Source organism: Eurosta solidaginis, chromosome 4 (assembly GCF_040869045.1).
Source record: "Eurosta solidaginis isolate ZX-2024a chromosome 4, ASM4086904v1, whole genome shotgun sequence".
Lineage (NCBI taxonomy): Eukaryota > Metazoa > Arthropoda > Insecta > Diptera > Tephritidae > Eurosta > Eurosta solidaginis.
The window spans coordinates 211,632,793-211,655,283 of record NC_090322.1 but is presented as its reverse complement, the minus strand read 5'-3'; the positions used below and the strand labels follow the sequence as shown (position 1 = coordinate 211,655,283).

Sequence of the window (22,491 nt, the reverse complement as noted above, 5' to 3'; positions counted from 1 at the left end):
ATGAAAATCATATTCTAGGGATCAAAATAAGAAACTTTGCCGAAGGAACCATATCTCTAAAACGAATTCTGATGTCCCCCAATTTGGGTCGAACTTTTGGGTGGGGGCAAATTTTGAAAAATCTCACTTTGACCCATTTAGAGTGCTCCAATCGAGTCCAAATGTATGACGGACCCCCACTAACTTTGGAGGCCCGACCCACCGATGCCAGTGGCACACCTCCTCGAACCCCCCTGGGGGTTCACCATACAAACATTTCAAAAAATCGCCGTTTTTGCACTTTACATGAAAAAATCAGCTAAATGGCTATGTGGTAATAAGGCCAACTGACCTTATGGCCGTTGACCTTTTGTCACCACACCATCACATTAATGCATTGTCATCGGTCCTTGATACGTATGAAAAGTTTCAAATTAATCAGACTTCTAGAAACCGGTGAAAATTAAGCTCAAAAATTCCGTTACATACAGGCCAAGCTAATAAAAGCGGGCTAAAAATGAATTTAACTTAGTAATAGAAAAGAAATTAAAAAAAATTATTAGAAATAAGCGTTTTTACAACCCTTTTAAAACCAAGGCATCACTGTGATGCATTTGCATGTCGTAAACATAGTTGTGTGGGTTTTTTATTCAACTGTTTTAAAAAATTAAGGTATCACTGTGACACAATTGCAGATCGTAAAATTGCTTGTGTTATTTTTTTTAAGCCACCACAAGACACAGCAAGTAGAATTGAAATTACCATTTATTGCTCGGACTCCAGGCTTTGTATGACCGTAGAACCTGTATCTCACTCATGCTTGCCTATAACATTATCAACGGTAATATAAACTTCCCTGATTTATCTAATTTATTCGTTTCATATATTCCACCACGTGATCAAAGGCACACCAGACTATTTGTTGAAGTAACTCATCGAACGAATTACGCGTTGAATGAACCCATATCTAAGGCTTTACACCTAGCAAATCGATATAGTGGTCTTCTTAACTTTAATAATAGCATTTATAAATTTAAGCTTGAACTTTTCTCTATTTTTAACTAGTCTGTAAAGAAGTTTGTACTTTTTAGACCTAAATAAACATAATAATAATAATAATAATAATTACCTCGTCTCGTAGACCATATATAACGCAACAGTTTTTGTGAATACATTATGTCGTTGTGAAGAACTCTAAGTGTGAAGTGCTAATTTCAGATAAAAAAATATTTCAAAAAAAATAATAAGTGAAGTGACCATTCCAAATCAAAAAATTTACAATGAATCCACCATCCTCTACACCGCAAGATGAAGCAGCTACATCAACAACTATCGAAAACCCAATGAGTCATATACCCAAGCACCAGAGTATGTAATACCACCAACAGTTATCCTTCCAAGATTCCAAGGGCTTTTATTTCGCCCTGCAAAACTTTTCCGTTTTCTTCTACTTAATATGGGAGGTGTCACACCCATTTTACAAAGTTTTTTTCCAAAGTTATATTTTGCGTCAATAGACCAATCCAATTACCATGTTTCATCCCCTTTTTCATATTTGGTATATTATTATGGCATTTTTTTCGTTTTTAGTAATTTTCGATATCGAAAAGTGGGCGTGGTCATAGTCGGATTTCGGCCATTTTTTACACCAATATAAAGTGAGTTCAGATAAGTACGTGAACTGAGTTTAATAAAGATATATCGATTTTTGCTCAAGCTATCATGTTAACGGCTGAGCGGAAGGACAGACGGTCGACTGTTTATAAAAACTGGGCGTGGCTTCAACCGATTTCGCCCTGTTTCACAGAAAACAGTAACCGTCCTAGAATCTACGCCTGTACCAAATTTCACAAGGATTGGTAATGTTTTGTTCGACATATGGCATTAAAAGTATCCTAGACAAATTAAATGAAAAAGGGCGGAGCCACGTCCATTTTGAAAATTTGTTTTATTTTTGTATTTTGTTGCACCATATCATTACTGGAGTTGAATGTTGACACAATTTACTTATATACTGTAAAGATATTAACTTTTCTTTTAAAATTTGACTTTAAAAATTTCTTTTTTAAAAAGTGGGCGTGGTCGTTCTCCGATTTTGCTGATTTTTATTAAGCATACATACAGTAATAAGAGTAACGTTCCTGCCAACTTTTATCATGATGTCTCCAACGACTGCCAAATTACAGCTTGCAAAACTTCTAATTACCTTCTGTTAAAAGTGGGCGGTGCCACGCCCATTGTCCAAAATTTTGCTGGTTTTCTATTCTGCGTCATAAGTTCAACTCACCTACTAAGTTTCATCGCTTTATCCTTATTTGGTAATGAATTATCGCACTTTTTCAATTTTTCGAAATTTTCGATATCGAAAAAGTGGGCGTGGTTATAGTCCGATATCGTTCATTTTAAATAGCGATCTGATATGAGTGCCCAGGAACCTACGTACCAAAGTTCATCAAGATACCTCGAAATTTACTCAAGTTATCGTGTTAACGGGCGGACGGACGGACGGACATGGCTCAATCGAATTTTTTTTCGACACTGATGATTTTGATATATGGAAGTCTATATCTATCTCGATTCCTTTATATATGTACAAACAACCGTTAACCAATCAAAGTTACTCTGCTCAATTGAGTATAAAAATTTTGTTCTCTACAAAAGGTCAAGCTAAATAAAATCGTTTAAAAAATGTATATCTTTTACGAAGCCCTAACGCTGAAATAATTATATCGGTCTTCCCTACTCTCATTATATATATTAATAGTTAGGCGGAGATTAAGGCAATAATCTCTCAGAGTACTTCGTCAAGAAGTGTTGTGGAATGCAAAAAAGCATTGGAAAAACTTCGCTCAGGCCGGAACATACTGGGTTCAAGGGCATAAAGTGAAGAAGGTAACGAAAGTTGGCAAAGGATGGTGCAGCAAATGAAATGACGACAGACTTCTCAATCCGTTTGAGATAAACTAAAAAGAGAGAGGAGTGGCATATGATCCATCAATCAGAAAAGGTGTAAATAGAAGCGCGGGGCTGACTCGTGAATCGGCTTATATCTCTAAAGAGAGAAGACTTAAGGATGAAGATGGGCATTTTAACTGGACACTGCCTTCTGTCATTACACGCTTATATGTTAGGTGCCGTCTGTAACAGCTGGGTTAGGAAGTTCGCGATGCAGGAAGAAGCAATTAAGCACGTTTTGTGTTCATGTCCTGCGCTCGTCAGAACAAGGCACCAGCTATTAAGGGCGGCAGAGTGGCCAGATCTCGAGGCAGCAATTAAGCTAGGCCTTAGAAAACTTTTAGTATTTTCAATGAGAACGGAGTTATACTATTACATAAGTAATAGTACCTGATTGGGATTCTTACGTTTGGTCGTCCAACAAATTCTGGTAACACTATGAACACATTCGGTCTATGTGAGGTCTTTATTGACCTCGCATGGGTACATTCTTATTACATCCTCCTACAAAACAACGCACACGTACATAAAGTCCAACTTATTTGAATGCGTGACCATCCTGCATAACATGTGTAGATATGTAATTGTATAACTTCTGCCTCGTTGAGAGTGTTGCATGTTGCATGTTGCAAGCTGTACATACATACAATGTAGTTGGTGCGTTGTAAGTGCACTTACCATGCAAATGAGAGTAATCCTGTTTTGAAAATTTTTGGAAATGTTTTACATACTTACGTACGTATGCACAAAAATTTGCTTGCGTGTCTGTTTTTCTGATTCTTTTAAAATGTACTTACGATTTGTGGTTCAAAAGTTTGAGGGGTGAAAATCCTGCAATCATTTATCAGTGTCAGTGCGTGAATGCCAGTACTTGGGGTATTATTAGTCTGAATTTGGAGTAAAGACTTTTACGTGAGGAATGTCATTGGATATTTTGGAAAAATTGATAAGCTCATGGGAAACAGAAAGCTTTCTATAAATGTATTCCTGTTGAGTTTATGTTTGTTTCTATGAAAATACTTTAGCATTAGTGCAAACCAGCAGTTTATATAGTACACATGTACGTATATTTGTCCGTCTACTAAACTAGTTGTACCATCTGAATTTAAATTCTAGATTTAATGATTAAACGTTTCATCTTGGCCTGTTTTTTCAGTTAGCTTAAACTACGACTAAAGTTGACTAGAGTTTCACTCTGCCACTTTGTCGACTTACTTACATGTAATTTGGGAGCTCATCTCAGTCTATGTAGTCCATGTGAGAAAAGTGTTTACCTTGCATTGAAAAGCTGGGACCAATTAGAAGATATTGAATTTTGTTCTGCGAATCGGGAAGCATGGATTTATAAATTGTTGCTGTTGTTGTTGTTGTTGTTGTTGTAGCGATAACGACACTCCCCGAAGGCCTTGGACCACATAACTTTTCGGCCATAACGCCCTCCCACCCATTATGTCCACGAGGAGCTCGGGGTCGCCAGAGCCTCGGCTGTTAATTAAACAGGATTCACCACGGATAGGTGAGGTTGACAATTGGCTTTGGAGAAGCTATGTATTGCGCTGACAGCCTGAAAGGGTTGCGCAACCAACCCCTTGAATCTAATTGATAGTTTATTGGACTCTTACGACAGGCATACCTACCGCGGGTATATTCTAACCTCCTAAGCCGCTGGGGTTGGAGTTATAAGTCAAATCCTCCCATCAGTGTTTCTTGGTTTGAGTTCGAGATCAATAATTTTGAAAATTATCTTTTAAACAGAGCAGGTGGGCTTCTATATAGCTTTTATAGGAAGTCTCGCTATATGACAGAATACAAAAATATGAAGTTAGTTCCTTACCTTTTGCATATATCGTTGGATTATACGCAGCAAAATGACATGTTGGCATATTAACGTTATTGACGATTCCCATTGACATTCTGGATACAGAAGCACGCTGAAAAGGGAAAATAATTGTGTTTTATTAAGAACGATCACAGTTTCAAATGCAACATAATGGGAGGTATGCACTTTTCAGGGTAGGTTAAAGTTCCTTTGCAACACCTTTGGATCACCTAGCGTCAAGGCAGAAAGGAAGATAGTCTCACGAAACCCAAACCCACTTACTAGGTTTAAGGCCTCATCATTTGAGTTTTGCAGCATTGAAATACAGCTACAAGCGGGAGACTATTGTCTTGGCACACCGTAGTTGTGCGCTAGTGTCGGGAGCTGCCACGTGTTAACTCTCTAGTAAAAGAACGGAACAATCTTTGGAAGGGGTCACCGCAACAATTTTAAGGACTATGACTTACTTTTAGAAAGGATGGCGTAAATGCACAGGTGACTGATGGTTTCATAAAATGATACGGCTCATATTAATATAACGCTTTTGATGGGGCGGACATCTACCACGGTTTTCAAACGAGGGATGCAGCGTCGAAATGCGCTGCAAAATATATCTACGATGTTTGTATTGGAGTGGAAAAGAAACTTCGACGCCAAGTAAGTAGCTGGTATAATTGAATCAAACAAACTATGCAGCCGCAATGGAGAAGGACCCTTTTTATAAGAAACTAGAAAATACATGCGAAGATATTCCCCGAAAGGCTATACAAGGAAGGGCAGTGTATGAATTCATACACGAGTAACATCTCCAATCGGCTAAATCGGCTCCAGTAAAACTCCAAAGATGATCATGATGAAGTACGAGTTTCCAGCATAAAAATAATGAAAGCTACCTTCAACCTGACTATTTAACCGAGCAACGAAAGCCCAAACTTCTAATGCGACGAGGAATGTCGCGCCGTGTCGAAAAGTAAGGACGTAGTTTACAAATAATTATACTGTAATGTCTGTATTTCAGTGACCTTCAAATTGTATAAGCCTTTGCCCTTTGCGGTTAAGCTACACGATCAGCTCCGTAAAGATTGAGTATGCCCTCTTCGAGCCATTCAGGCAATGGGTATTAATATCATGGCCTTAGGAAACTCAATTTTAGCTCTGCATTCTCTGACGGTGCTTAGCATAGGGAAAACGTAGATTTTGCGGTGAGCGACTTACTTACATCAACGATAAAATCGGCTCACTCGCATTTGGGCAAAGGGTAACGAGGCGCTGACTTATATGGTTACTAGAGTTAAATAAAATATGGGGGACGTATTTTAAAGTTTGTTAAAACACTGCTCTCAAAACGAACACAGAATGTCTTTTTAAACCACTGGAATACCATATTCATAGCTTTGTGCAGATGCTGAGTGTTGAAGATCCTTATATGCGATTTGTGGTGAGCACCCAATAGTAAATAGCTTCAAATGAGGTTGTTTACCAGACTCATTAAGAGGATGAGAAATATGATAGGATACAAAACAAAGAGTCCTTTAATGGAACTCTTTGCAAACTCTTTTCAGTTGACCATCATACTTGTAGCCAATAAATATTGCAGAAGAAGAACATAATATGCTCATGTATCAGTGGGGTGGTGACCTTACATTTTTTTTTTTTAAATAAAGCTTCGAGCGACATGCAGTTGTGAGCTACAAAAAACTCTTGCTTTGTCATATTGCTGATAAGGCTGCGGATTGTGTTGGCAGCGATACACATTGAATTTGTAGATTAGTCAATTTATAAGTTTTGAAGCATCGTATTATTATTTCTGAAATTTACTTACCCCATGCGTTGGTATTGCATCCATATCGACAAGTGGACAGGAAGAACGATGTTGCTGTTGGAATTTCGGTTGATAAGGTTCCAGCATACGTATTTTACCCCACCGATTAAAGAACAGAACAATAGCACCGACCCAAAGCATTAATACGAGGCTCACAAGGATTATTTCGCCAGGTCTTACAACGATTTTTGGACCTATAAAATGAAATCGGTTTAAAAAATAAAAAAATAAAAAATAATATGAATTTATATACGCAAGTATGGACATACTTAAAATTGTTTATAATTGATTTAAGGCAAAAGCTACACACGGCAATACTCTGATACTCTTCTGTAATATAACCAAAATACCTCAATTTCTACTGCCCACACTAAATGGCATAGGAATCTCGATCTTAACAATGATTAACTACATTGGTGTCGACATAGACATCAACCTAAACTGGAAAGTCAGTATTGAAAGAAGACGCACATCGCATATTACTCGTGGAAGAGAATGATGTGGTTTTACGCAGGGGTCATAAGACCCATCCTAACGTACGGAGCTGTCCTTAATAATCAATTCAACATTAAAAAACTAAACCTATACCAACGAGCGCTTTAAATCTTATCAATAACGAGCTGTCATTGGACCTCCACGTACGCCTTATAACTATTGGCACAGTCATTGGGCTAATGTAGCAGTGCATCGAGAGCTAATGATAGTCTTACGCCCACACTGAACTTTAACAGGAATTTTAAGGTGAAACTTCCCTCAAAAGAAGATTGATCAGGCGATACGATTTGTAAGGAGGGTATCACCTCATTCTACACTGATGAGTCCAAAAAGAACTGCGGCATTGTGGTAGATATATTATTCCTAAAAGCGAAATGTCGCAATATACATCCATCTCCCCAACTCAGTTGGATCTTCCATGCAGACTTACTTGGGAAAGAGAGGGCGTGTTACTTCCAATTCATGTAAGCGCTGTGAGAGAGCCTTTCTGACTAATCTCAAGAGAACCACAATTCGCTCGCAGCTCGTATTCTACGGACACTTGCAAAATCGTCACACAATCTTGGTCAGATGACAACCAGAAAAAACCCGTAAATTTAAATTAAAGGTATATTAAGGCTCTGCCACAAATACGAGACACTGACCTTTTGGCCTACAGCTCATTCAACGAGTGATGTAGGAGCTATAGACAGGTGGGCTGTAAAGAAACAGATGCCCACTTCCCCTACGACTGTCCACCCCTATCAAATATTAGGCCACAAATTTGAGGCAGTTTTGTGATAACCTTAAACAGTTTTCATGAAAGCGGTTGTTTTCTCCAAAAAAAAAAAAAAATGTTCCATACATAAAACAGTGAGAAGCAAACAGTATGACATAACAACGTCATCCACCGACGTCTTTATAAGTACTTACCCTGTAGGGAAAATGTCTTGTCTTGAACTGGTGAACTTCTAGTGCATTCGGACATATTCCTAGTTCGCCATCAATCTCTTCTACATGATTTCACCTGGCGACTTTAACATGGGGATGTCCTAGGCGGTGGATTTTTGTCTCCGCTGTATTACCTTTTATCTAGTTCTGAATTTGTTAAGAATTTCAACTTTAGAATTAGTTTTTTATTGGCACTTTTTCAATAGTTCCAAACTAGTGTAAAAACTTCTAGTACGATATTATCCCCTTTTTGGAAAGTGCCGAACCGGTGGGAAGGTGTGGAAAAAATGCATACTCATAGCCGAAGCTACTTAAATCTGGGAGCAGTTTTTTGTTCGTGGCCTTTTTCTCAAATATAAAATATAAAAATTCAAACTGTCGATTTTATAACTGGAGGAAATGTAGTTGCTAATGCACTAGTACTTATTTGGCACTTTTGGACTAGTTGCGAATCATAAACTCGTACCACTAGTAACTGACATCTTTTCAGGGTAGTTACGGACTTACCCATAAAATTTCGGTTTAACTTAGTTAGGTTGAATTGGTCGATCAATAAAGGTCTCACATAGACTGCATGTGTTCGTAGTGTAACCAGAATTTGTTTGACGACCAAACGGAAGAACCCCAATCAGTTACCAGAACTTATGTTATAGAATAACTCCGTCCTCTTGGCAAATACTAAACGTTTTTTAGGACCTAGTTTAATTGCTGCCTTGAGATCTGCCAGCTCTGCCGCCCTTAAAAATTGGAGTCTTGAGATGGCGAGCGCGGGACGCAAACACAGAACATGCTCAACTGTTTTCTTCCTGCATTTCGCACTTTTTAAACCTGCTTTTATTGACGAGGCCTAACTTATAATGTGACGCCAGAAAGTAGTATCCAGGTAGTATGCACATCGTAAGCCTTAAGTCTTCTCTCTTCAGAGATATGAGCCACTTTGGGAGTCTAATTTCCTGCTTGGTGAATGAAATGCAAAGGCTGTCTACTTTTGATTTTTTCCAAACTGATTGGGACGTCTATCGTCGCTTCAGCTAGTGTTGCACCCACCTTTACCAACTCATCGGCCTTTTCGTTACCTTCTCTGCCTTTATGACCGGGAATATATATAGTAGATAAGTATGGTCAGGCTTAAGCGAAGTTTTTAAAATGTTTCTTTGCATTCCAGAACACTTCTTGATGAAGTGGTGTGTGAAATCATTGTCTTAATCGCCGCGTGACTATCAATATATGAAAATATTGACGCGACTGCAGCTTAAGCACGCTTGCTTCAGAATTTCTGCTGCTGTCATCATGGCTAAAACTTCCGTCTGAAAGACGCTGCAGTAATCTGGCATCTTGTAGGATATACTTATTCCTGGATTGACACCGTAAACAGCAGAACCGACCCCTTCCATTAACTTGGAACCATCCGTATACACATATATAGTATGTTCTGCCATTTCTCCACCGTGGCGGGACGGTGCGTTTTACTTACGATGGTGAAAAAAATTAATTCTATTTTAATGCGATTCCACAATGAACTTCAGTAGAAGTAAATTAAAAGAAAATAAGCTCTCACAAAAGCTCTTTAATTTGGCCTTGGCAGTGACAAATGAAGACAAATGTAATCAAAGTCATATTAACGACAGATATAAACAAACGACAATGAAAAGTCTAGTATTTCCGATTCGTGGTAATGAAGTCAAAGCGTTTCGTTGTTGCACAAATCACTTCGACGACTTTTAATTACCAACGTAATGGCAGCTGGATATATTTGATTAAGTTTGTATGTAATATGTTTTAATTACGTACTACCAGGGACGCTTGTTATGTGCAATACGCGAGAAGTTCAATATTATGTTTATACACATGTCGGAGCAGCAGACTCACATACTTCATATGGCAACTACAGGACCAGTCGGATGATATAAAGTTGGGCCTCTATTGAAAGGGAAGGTGTAGGTGTATTTACCCCGACATTCGTAAAGTCAGTCCCACCCGCAGGTTCAAGCCAAACGTGAACTCCTGTAAGAAAATGGTGACCTTTTACCGATTTCTAGTTAGTGCTTTGATTATTCAGGAAACTGCCTTAATGGAGCACCCAGGAAGAATGATGAATCGGTCTCCAGAATCGAAGACGATGGAATTACCTTCCGTTAACCATCTATGGCGAGTTATGTAAAGCTATATAAAAATAACAAAGCCACGGGTGCAAATGGATTGGCCCTGTACCTACTCAAATACGGCAGCGAGGAGTTAGTAGAGCTTCTACATCAACTGTTATGCCTAATCTATACAAGCTTGTCACCACCTATCGTCATATGTATTTAGTTTGGTGCTAGGTAGCAGTATTAACACAAATACCAGCGTGGAATCATTTCTTCTCTACAAAGGAAAATCAAAGTATACGACAACTCCAGACAGCTCTGGGAGTTTTCGAGAGAAAAGTGCTTTGAGAGACAAATGGACCTATACGATGAAGACTTAAAGAAAGATAGAACCTATGTATGTAGTTCATAGATATGTAGCGCAAAAAAACAATACCCAACGGTTTCGTTAGCTAGGCCATGAGCGAATGGATGAAGGTGCTTCGCGCAAAAAGGTATTCTTATCAAAACTCCCTTATGAAAGGAGAGGAGGAAGGCGTTGGAAAAACCAAGTGGAGAATGTCTTCGATACCTTGGAATCGTGTGAGGAACAAATTAAAAGGAAGTAGCTCTAGAGAAATGACCCATAGACGCTCCACAAAATATCTCTAGTGAGTACAAGGCACCTAAATCTTTGTACCTGATAGCTGATATAATAGATCAAGCAATTTTTCCTTCCGCTATTATAAGGATTTAAAAATTTTATCTTTTTTAACATTTCCATTGAGTTTCGAGCTGCCTTTTTCTGTCATAAAAAGCAAGCCACTACACGGTTGAAAATTGTGGTGCAAATCTTAAACTTTCTGGTGCAAATAAACGACCAAATTTTTTTGGTTTTAAACGAATCGAGCTCATATGGCTTGTTTAGAAGTGAAAGATTTTGGATAAATTTTCAGTACAGAAAATTTCCCCTTTTGGAACTACTGGACTAAAATTTAAGCCCAAGTATAATAAAAGCTGGTTTTAGTCTCATAGTTTATAAAATAAACCAAAAAAGTTTAAACACGCGGTAAGGGTAAAACGTTTTGGTTTTAATTTTAGACTTTTCATCGAAAATTATACTTTTCAAGTGTACGGACCAAAATTAAAACAAGGAAATCTTAGAAATTGCTTAAAACTATTTGGTGGTTTTAAAAATAGTACAAACAAGTAAGGAAGGCTAAGTTCGGGTGTAACGGAACTTACATACTCAGCTGCCAAATTACAGCTTGCAAAACTTTTTAATTACCTTCTTTTAAAAGTGGGCGGTGCCAGGCCTATTGTCCAAAATTTTACTAATTGTCTATTCTGCATCATAAGATTAACCAACTTACCAAGTTTCATCGCTTTATCCGTCTTTGGTAAAGAATTATCGCACTTTTTCGAGTTTTCGCAATTTTCGATATAGAAAAATTGGGCGTGGTTATAGACCGATTTCGTTCATTTTAAGTAGCGATCTGAGATGAGTGCACAGGAACTTGCACATCAAATTTCATTAAGATACCTCAAAATTTACTAAGTTATCGCGTTTGCGGACTGACATACGGACGGACGGACGGACATGGCTAAATGAATTACTTTTTTCGCCCACATCATTTTGATATATAGAAGAGTATATCTATCTCGATTAGTTTAAGCCGTTACGGGGTACCGTTATGCGAACAAAATTAATATACTCTGTGAGCTCCGTTCAGCTGAGTATAAAAATGCTTAAAAACAGCAGCAACCTTTGGTTTTGAACGCGTACTTGTGCATATCGACAGCTAAGCGGAATATCGGCTACCATTTCGAAAGGACAAAATCCCTGGTAAAAATATAAAGTCAGTGTTTTTTTATTTTATTTTATATAGCTTTATTTTAAATAAGAAACTACGAAACTAAACCTTAGAATATCTACTTCAAACTGTTAACTTCTAAAGTAACAAATATTTACACTCATCGCAAAGAACAAATCTTTGTTTATCAATTTTTTGTTTTCATCTTTACAAAATCACAGCTATAGCAAATCGGAGTTTGTGAAAAGTTTTAGAGTCACACCATCTGATGACCTTGACTTTGTAGCAAACTTCATTGGACTTTCACTGCATCTTCGAGCGTGACGCTGCTTTATTTCTGTTAATATTAATTGCTTCAAAAAATCAGGTGAGCTTTTATCTGAGGACGTTGAAGGTGTAGGAGTTACTGGTTCTTGCTGATCTGCTTTACTTTGCTCTGCATGACGCTGTGTGAGCTCTAGCATTAGTTTCTGCATGAGTTCGGCTTGTCTATTAGGCATTTTTGTAAAAGTATATGGTTTATAGCACTTCATTGTACAATCAGTTTTAACGGGTGATGTTTTATGGAATTCTGTTTCATGGACTATACAGCTTTCTTTTGTAGTTGTGTTGTTAATGTCTTTGCTTTTGGTGTTGATCAGCTGTTCCTTATATTCGATGGTATCTATAAATACAGTAGATGTTAATGGCGCTTGTAAAATTACATCTGTTTTTTTGTATATTGAACGACGGCGTTTGGGCAGACGTAGTGATATACGGCGAGGTAACTTATTTTTGATTTTATCTTGAAATTTTCCTACTTTGTATTCCGTGTGGGTTTTTGTACAATTTTCAACTTCTTTAAAAGAGATGAAACCTTTTGTAAGCGAATTATCCGACAGTAATCCAACGTTTAACTTATAAGATTCATATTTTGTTGTAGACAGGGTTGTGAATATATAATCGCTTGTATTTTGGGCGTCATATTCCGAATCATACTTTGCACGTTTGCGTTGAGGTGACGTTTCTCCACACAATATTCGAGCTGCTGCCAGTGCACCAGCTGGAGATGCTGAAACGGGTCTGTACTCGTATATTCTTGCGTTACATTTTGATAGCTTATCGACTTTAGCGCTGTACATTTTTTTCTTAGATTGTAATGCACCCATGGTATTTTTTCGCAAGAAGTAGTTCTATGAGTTCTAAATGAGTACTTCCGTATGCGTTGTATGTTTTACAAACTTTTCAAGTTGACTGATGCTGTTTTCAAAATCTAAATTCTTTTATAAACAAGAGCAGGTACTTACGTAAAGTGTGTATGAACTGAAGAATTAATTATTTCACTTTAGTCCTAAATTGAATGTATATGTGTACATTGAACAAACATACGACACGCCCCCCCACTTTAAGTAATAAAAAACATAAAAATAAACAATGTCCTTGAAAATGTTTTCATTTAACTGTCGTTAATGTTTGTTATTCATATTCTGTAACTTAAGTGTCAACCAATTTTTGACGTTTGCTTCAACTTTTCATGCTATCTCCCTTCTGCAACTGCTTACCTGTTTTCTACCAAAAATCTTCTAAAACTACATACATTTTATCTGCTGGCAGCTACAACCGATTTCATTAGCCCTAGTGAGATAACATATATCTGTGAGACGTACGTCGTTTTAATTTTGCTCTCAGTCTCCCGCAATCGGAAAGAGAGAACGTTCTCATTCTGAGTTTTCTCAGCTACCATTACCAGCTTGTCAGTGGGGGCTCTTTTTCAGTAGTAACTTTTTTGTTTGCTGAAATATATACGATTTAAAAAAAAAAAAAACGTCTAAAAGACGTGTCGTTGTCTTTTACGTGACTACAAATTTTATATTTAAATTTTACCTCAAAAGGTAATTTTAGCTAATATTTTTTAAAGAATAGTTTAAAACAGTTAATTCATTCAATTGAAGTACAAAAACATGTATTTTATTTAATTTTTTTTGCTATAAATTTAGGTCCTTCGAAAAAGACTGATTTTTGTAAGGATAAATCCAATACAAGTCAAACTTAATTTTTAATATATTAAAAAAATGAAAACTCGAAATAAAAAACAAGTAAGGAAGTCTAAGTTCGGGTGAAACCGAACACTACATATTCATCTGTACACTTGAAATCTTGTTGTTGTTTGTTTTGTGTGCTTAATAGTGTTACAAGGCTGCGCAACAATACATATACATATGTTTATATTCTGAAATAATTTTTCTTCAAGTTATGGCTACCGAAACATTGCTTAGTCATAAAAGGGGCGGAACCACGCCAATTTTTTAAAATTTGAAGTTTTTTCTATTTATTGTTTTAAATCAACTTGGGAAATGAAATATCATTGATATAAGGCTCTTTTTTGCAAAGATATAGCTTATTTTATTCGTCCGCGACCCTTTTACAAATCTTTTATATAAAAGTGGGGGTGGTCCTTAACCGATTTCGTTAATTTTTCTTCAAATCATTCCTTATAGTAAAGGCAACTTCCCTTCCGATAGGTTTAACTATTTTTGATTTATGATTAATTATATTTGTAAAATTGATTTTATTACAAGTGGGCGGTGCCACGCCCATTTAAAAACCACGCGGAGGCTAGGTTGGAAATTGGGTTGCTGAAGCTTTGAATTACCCTTATTAACCCCTTTTATACCCTTCCATTAAGGCCATTTTCATTCTCTCCTCCACTTTGAGACATTTTACTACCTAGAATCAATGCTAGATATATATATAATAACTAGCAGACCCGGCAGACGTTGTTCTGCCCTAAATTTGGCCTATCTGCATACATTTTAATAAGCTTTTTCCGCCTAACTCTGCCCTATCCCTCTACACTTTTTCCTAATCTTTTTATTCACTCCTCCCTCCGCCTTTTTCGCTTCATCTCCATCCTCGTCTCATTCTTTCTTTCGTCTCTGTCTTTCTCAGTCTCCTTCTCTCTTTTCTCTTCTGTCAAGTTTTTCTCCTTCTTCTTCATCTCTTATTGCCAGTCCCAGAGGGTGGTATATATTTTCTTCCAGTCCCATTCCGAGTCTCAGTCCCATTTCCACTCCGAGTCTCAGTCTCAGTCCCAGTGCTAGTCCTAATCCCAGTCCCAGTCCGTCTCTGGTATACTTCCCGGAAAAAAGCAACGTAAATACTAATATAGGCAAATTTATATACGAAATTTCAAGCAAATCGAATATAACGTATGTAAATAGGTATGTGGGTATTATTAATTCTTGTCTTTATTTCGGTTTCGCATGCATATTTAACAGTTTTGCCAGGTTGATGCGACTAAATCGAATATCACAATGAACTTTAGAGCTCTCAGCAACAGCTTTCATTTTATATCCATAATACACACAAATTCTGGGGGTATCCGGGTCCATGTTTTGGCCTATATCTCGAGACCCTAGTCACTCAGCGGTGTAAAACTTACTCTGTACTAAAGCATACATCAACAACTTCAATTTGATACCCATAATGTAAAACCACATTCTAGGTGTATCCGGGTCCATGTTTTGGCCTAGGTCTCGAGACCGTAGTCACCCAGCGGTGTAAAACTTACTCTGTACTAAAGCATACATAAAGAGCTTCAATTTGATACCCATAATGTAAAAACACATTCTAGGTGTATCCGTGTCCACGTTTTGGGCTATATTTCGCGACCCTAACCTCCCAGTTGTATGAAAATTATCCTGTACTATAGCACACTTCAACAGCTCTCATTTGATATCCATATTGTATAAACACATTCTAGGGGTACCCGGGTCAACGTTTTGGGCTGTATCTCGAGACCCTAGCCTCCCAGTTGTATAAAAATTATCCTGTACTATAGCACTCATCAACAGCTTTCATTTGATATGCATATTGTATAAGCACATTCTAGGGGTACCCGGGTCCACGTTTTGGGCTATATCTCGAGACCCTAGCCTCCCAGTTGTATGAAGATTATCCTGTTCTATAGCACTCATCAACAGCTTTCATTTGATATCCATATTGTATAAACACATTCTAGGGGTACCCGGGTCCACGTTTTGGACTGTATCTCGAGACCCTAGCCTCCCAGTTGTATGAAAATTATCCTTTGCTATAGCACTCATCAACAGCTTTCATTTGATGTCCATATTGTATAAACACATTTCAGGGGTACCCGGGTCCACGTTTTGGGCTATATCTCGAGACCCTAGCCTCCCAGTTGTATGAAGATTATCCTGTTCTATAGCACTCATCAACAGCTTTCATTTGATATCCATATTATAAAAACACATTCTAGGGGTACACGGGTCACCCTTTTGGGCTATATCTCGAGACCCTAGCCTCCCAGTTGTACGAAAATTATCCTGTACTATAGCACTCATCAACAGCTTTTATTTGATATCTATATTGTATAAACACATTCTAGGGGTACCCGGGTCCACGTTTGGGGCTATATCTCGAGACTCTAGCCTCCCAGTTGTATGAAAATTATCCTGTACTATAGCACTCATCAACAGTTTTCATTTGATATCCATATTGTATAAACACACTTCAGGGGTACCCGGGTCCACGTTTTGGACTATATCTCGAGACCCTAGCCTCCCAGTTGTATGAAAATTATCCTGTACTATAGCACTCATCAACAGCTTTCTTTTGATATCCGTATTATATAAACACATTCTAGGGGTACCCGGGTCCACGTTTTGGGCTATATCTCGAGATCCTAGCCTCCCAGTTGTATGAAGATTATCCTGTACTATAGCACTCATCAACAGCTTTCGTTTGATATCCATATTGTATAAAGACATTCTAGGGGTACCCGGGTCCACGTTTTGGACTATATATCGAGACCCTAGCCTCCCATTTGTATGAAAATTATCCTGTACTATAGCACTCATCAACAGCTTTCTTTTGATATCCATATTATATAAACACATTCTAGGGGTACCCGGGTCCACGTTTTGGGCTATATCTCGAGACCCTAGCCTCCCAGTTGTATGAAAATTATCCTCTACTATAGCACCCATCAACAGCTTTCTTTTGATATCCATATTATATAAACACATTCTATGGGTACCCGGGTCCACGTTTTGGCCTATATCTCGAGACCCTAGTCACCCAGGGGTATGAAAATTATACTGTACTATAGCACACATCAACAGCTTTCATTTGATATCCATATTGTATAAACACATTCTAGGTACGTAGCGAAAAAAAGGTAGACGTTGGCCGATTCTCAGATCTACCCAATATGCTCACAAAATTTCATGAGAATCGGTTCAGCCGTTTCGGAGGAGTTAAGCCTCTAAAACAGTGACAGAAGAATTTTATATATTAGATGGATAATTAAAACTGCATAAAAATGGATCAAAAAGGATATATAGTTCCAGTTTTGGAGTAAACCAACGTACGTCACTGTACTCCTTGTGTCACCAAAAAAACTTGTTTCATGATATACTTTTTGTACTAGAGACTTTGAGATCCGTTAAATTTTCACATAATGGCATTATATTGAAGAAATAATAAACGAGGATTGTTCAAAGTGACGGCTGACACTTTTCTATAGCAACAAATTGTGTCAACTTTATTCTGCCCTAGTTTGGTCTCTGCACATTCCAACAGATCTACAACAGGATCGATATATTCCTTAGATTGAATATATATATATTGAACAGTTATTTAAAACGAGGAGAATCTATTAATCTTCCCCGAATACTGGGCTAATAGTATGCAGAATATATCCAAGTATGGCTGAGATGTACGTACTGTTTTACATAAATGTTCAACTAGTTTAAATATGCTTTTTCCATTAGAAGAATATTGGAGGCAAATAAGGACAAACTCGTTGAATGATAATATTTTTCAGAACAGTCTTTACGTAGGAGGGAAATACTAAATTTCCAAGCCCCTGTATTTGCGTAACTCGTTGTTATTAAGTCTGGATTTTTGGCGTTAAGCTGAGGTCCAATAATACAACAATTTTACTACACAGTTTCATCGAAATTGGAGATATCAAAAAATGTTGAGTGGTGCACTTGGAAATTTTACCCTCCATTTGAATAAGGGTGATATGTACACTTTGTGAATATCCTAAATATAACAATTTTTGTTATTATATCGACCTACTGATTTGTAAGATCGCGGGTTCGAATCGAGCTAAATGCCTAACAATAATTATTTTATCATTATTATTATGATACATTTTTTCTTAAATGAAAAAAAAAAAATTTAATTAGAATAGAAGAAAGAAAAAATTTAGGGAACTGCTAAATTCCTTCATCGGCAATGTTTAAGAAAAAAAGGGTTGTTGTTGAAATTCTGTATTTTAACTTTCTGATTAATTATTGAGCTCAAGGCCAAAAGGATAAATAAAACACCATGTATTTAGTGGTATTATAATTTATATTATTATTTCGTTTTCAATCTGAAACCATCATCAGGACTAGTGGTGGGTAATGACACTATTTTTTGAGTGTTCACACAGTAGCTCAGGCACACTTTGCAGTGTTAACACATTGTGTTGACACAATTGTATTATAACTGATTATCGAAAGTCGATATGAGTGTTGGCACAATATCAGAGCACAGTACTGTGTTACTTACCTCTAAAGCCACGTTTGACGCCATTTAGAAAAGTAAATCATGGCAACATTTATCTTCTTTCATTTCATACTCCCATGTTAAGGGAATCTACGTTATATAACAACAACTTTTGTTTAAATAGAACATTTTCAACTTAGAGTATACATTTTGTGCCCACATCTTTTAAACGTAATACACAGGCAAGATTATGCGTACAATCAACACACAAGCACAATGGACTATGTATGTATGAATGTGCACTTACGATCTGAGTGTCATTCTCTGTGCTATAGAAACAGTCAGCTTTGTGCCATCGAGTGTGCCACTGTGTTATAAATTAATCGATAAGTGTGCGTGTGCGTGCCGCACATTACTGAGTGTTAACACAGCAGTGCTGTGTTACTCAGCCTTAATCAGGACTAAAAAAAACACAAAATATAATAACAAACATTAGGCGAACATAAAAATAGCAGGTGGATATTTTACATATGGGCATATTTCATAAACAAATACAACTTACACAAATGAATGTACTTGATCGACTGATCATATGTTCGAACGGATGAATGAACAAAGACAAAACAGGAGAAAAGGTAAATAAAATTAAAGTACAGTAAGTATAAACAAATGTTCTTAAATCATGTACAGTCAAGTATAAACAAAATTAACAATATTTGTAACAACAAACAATAAGAACAAATTTCCAAATCATCTTCTTGCTATTTTTGTTGTTGTCGCCAAGTATGTGGGTGGCGGAATATTCGCTGTCGTATCATGAACACTGCTCAACTCACATTAGAGTTGAAAGAGTACAGACATAAATTGTAAATATGAACTTTTCAAGTTTAATAAATGTAATAATTAGTTTCTTACAAAACATGTTTTTCATAAATAGTCCATACATATAAGTATTATTGTAGCAGTGCCACACACAAAAATGACCACACATAATTTTAGTGTAAGAGGCATCATCGACATTTGTGCTCACTGTGAATTTCTGCGAATGTATGCATGAATTTACAATGTTCGCGAACGAGAAGAGAGAAAGAATAACATTAGATAAAAGGAACTAAAAGAACAAATAGAACCGAAATCGAAGATCTAGTTCACTTGTTCAGTTGAGAGACCCGGTCAATTGTTCAGAACGAAACGACCCAACTCTAATGTGAGTTGAGCAGTGTTCATGATACGACAGCGAATATCCCGCCACCCACATACTTGGCGACAACAACAAAAATAGCAAGAAGATGATTTGGAAATTTGTTCTTATTGTTTGTTGTTACATATATTGTTAATTTTGTTTATACTTGACTGTACATGCTTTAAGAAAATTTGTTTATACTTACTGTACTTTAATTTTGTTTACCCTTTCTCCTGTTTTGTCTTTGCTCATTCATCCGTTCGAACATATTATCAGTCGATCAAGTACATTCATTTGTGTAAGTTGTATTTGTTTATGAAATATGCCCATATGTAAAATATCCACCTGCTATTTTTATGTTTGCCTAATGTTTGTTATTATATTTTGTGTTTTTTAGTCCTGATGATGGTTTCAGATTGAAACTGAAATATCGACCAATTTATGAATTATAATACCACAAAATACATGGTGTTTTATTTATCCTTTTGGCCTTGAGCTCAATTATTAACCAGAAAGTTAAAATACATTTATAAGGCTATTAACAAAACCCAAACAGAAATTCTGTACAAAGTTCTAAAAACAAAATTCTGCTTTTTAAAATTCTGCTTTCAAAGTTCTGTATTAAATTATAATGTTAGCAATGTCAAAGAGGTCATGTCATTATTTTGAAAAAGTGCGCCATGCACAGTAATTCTAAGTAGAACATATTTCTGCATAGGCGACCTTCGGCCGCGCTTATAAAAAATAACCATGGGCTACGCCATGCTAAGTCCGGGTGTGTGGTATAACCGTGGCTACTGCCACGGTGATGTCCTTCTGCGTAGTATACCCTTCTGCGTAGGCGGCCTTCGGCCGCACTTTGAAAAAAATAACCCTTAGCCGATCCAACACCGGCTACGCCATGCCATGATTACGGAATTTTGACTTCCAGAATTAAACATGCAGAATTTTAGAAAGCAGAAATTTAGAAAGCAGAATTTTAAAAAGCAGAATTTTAAAAATCAGGATTTTGTTCAAGCAGAATTTTTTTTACAATTTACAGAATTTTGTCACCCAGAATTTTGTAATACAGAATAATGACACGCTCCCGAAAAAAATTATCATAACAATAATAATGATAAAATAAGTTTTGTTAGGCCTTGAGCTCCATTCGAACCCGCTATCTTAAGTATATTTTAACAGCTCTTTTTCACTTTCAAAATTTATATTATTACATGGACAAGTATAAAGACATAAAAATAGCCAAATATATACAAGACATGCTAATAATAACTGTATCAAGTCCTGGAGACTGCTGATTTGGTGTCAAAGAGTGAGTCGCTGTCACTATTCCTGCTTTATGCCGTTTATGTTGCTCTTTGTCATTGTTAGCTTTTCGCCTTTTCGCTTTGTATTTTATTTGGCTGTTTTGATTTTCAGGCCGAATACCATTATTTACTTCGTTAATTTTACTAAGGTTGTTAATTGTGATATGCTGGTGGTCTGTAACCGATAATTGTGTGAAAGCGTCACGTTTATCGATATATTCCTTAGATTGTGATATACCCATGGTAATCCAACAATTTTACTGCTGCCGCGTACAAAAATGCAACCCCTTTTATACCGCATGACAGGTAGGTAACAATGACCTTAAAACGGTTACTGCATATTAAGTACTTACCGAGTGCAAGGTCATATTTGCATTAATTGTTTAATATTTTTAGGGTATATGGAAAAAATAAAAATAAAATAATAAAATAGGAAGAAGAATTCATTTCCGCAACTTTTGGATATTACGAATGCATTGTCGACTTTTTCATTGTTTTCAAAATAAATACATATCCGAATATATGAGCACCTACATATGTAGATACATATACAATTATGTGTTCAACTGACCTTGAGTTTGTACGCAGCGTCATTGAAAGGGTACGGCGGCGTACAAAAAAGAAAAATCACTAAATTTGTTGATAGATTCTCCTAGTTTTATTTAGAGTTTTAAAAATTCTTGGATATGTGCACTTTTTTGGAATGAATAAAACTTTCAATAATCTTGATAGGGCAGACCGCCATAGTACAAAAAAAAAATGAATTGAAACTCAATCTTACTTTTTCAACGGTCTCATGCCTCTAAAGCGAGATCGTGAACACAAAAGTGAACAAGAAAATACTAGCAGCGGCAATTTTTTATCAAATTTCGTCAATTAAATTGTTCGTATTTTATATTCGTTAATTCAAGAAAAAACTTCCGAAAATTTTGTAACTGATATTATACAAGCCAATTTCAAAAACATTTTCGAAAAAAATCTATAATTTGAGAAAACTTTCGTACTTTTTATCTACATCTTTTCCCACTGTATTTCGAAGAAGAATCAAATGTATTTCAGAAAAACTTTTACAGAAAAACTATTTCAGAAAAGCTCAAATGAATATCAGAAAAGTGCAAATGTGTTTCAGATACATCAAATTGTATTTCAGAAACCCTCAACTTTATTTCAGAAAAGCTCAAGTGCATTTCGGAAAAACTCAACTGTGTTTCAGATTTTTCAAATCCATTCCAGAAAACCTCAAATGTATTTCAGAAAACCCCAAATATATTTCGGAGGGTGTAAACAGTATTTCAGAACTAATCAAATGTATTTCAGAATAACTCAAATGCATTTCAGAAAGTCACACATAATTCATAAAAACCCATCAAAATTTACATTTCATTGCAAATAAAAAGCTAACTAAGTTAAAAGGATGCCAAAAGCAGCGACCTGAATAAAATTTGAAAAAATCTATAGCATTCCGACTGACATGTCACGTTATTCCGAATCATCTAAATCTAAAATGGTTGAGTGCTGTATAGCACGAGCGCAGTAAGATTTTGTAGGGCGTGTTTTTTCCTTTCCGAATAACCTCTACTACACATACTACAAACGTCTTTAATAACTCATAGCTCATTC

General features: G+C 36.5%; 1 protein-coding gene across 1 annotated transcript in view; it reads right to left on the bottom strand.

Annotated features, from left to right (window-relative positions):
• Positions 1-22,491, bottom strand: part of LOC137250942 (uncharacterized) — an 83,033-nt gene that overhangs the window by 40,275 nt on the left and 20,267 nt on the right. Inside the window, exons 4-5 of the mRNA XM_067784696.1 lie at positions 6,576-6,769; positions 4,769-4,865 (exon numbers count right to left, since the gene is read on the bottom strand). Of these exons, the coding sequence (XP_067640797.1) occupies positions 4,769-4,865; positions 6,576-6,769 (291 nt within the window). The remainder of the gene's footprint in view (positions 1-4,768; positions 4,866-6,575; positions 6,770-22,491) is intronic.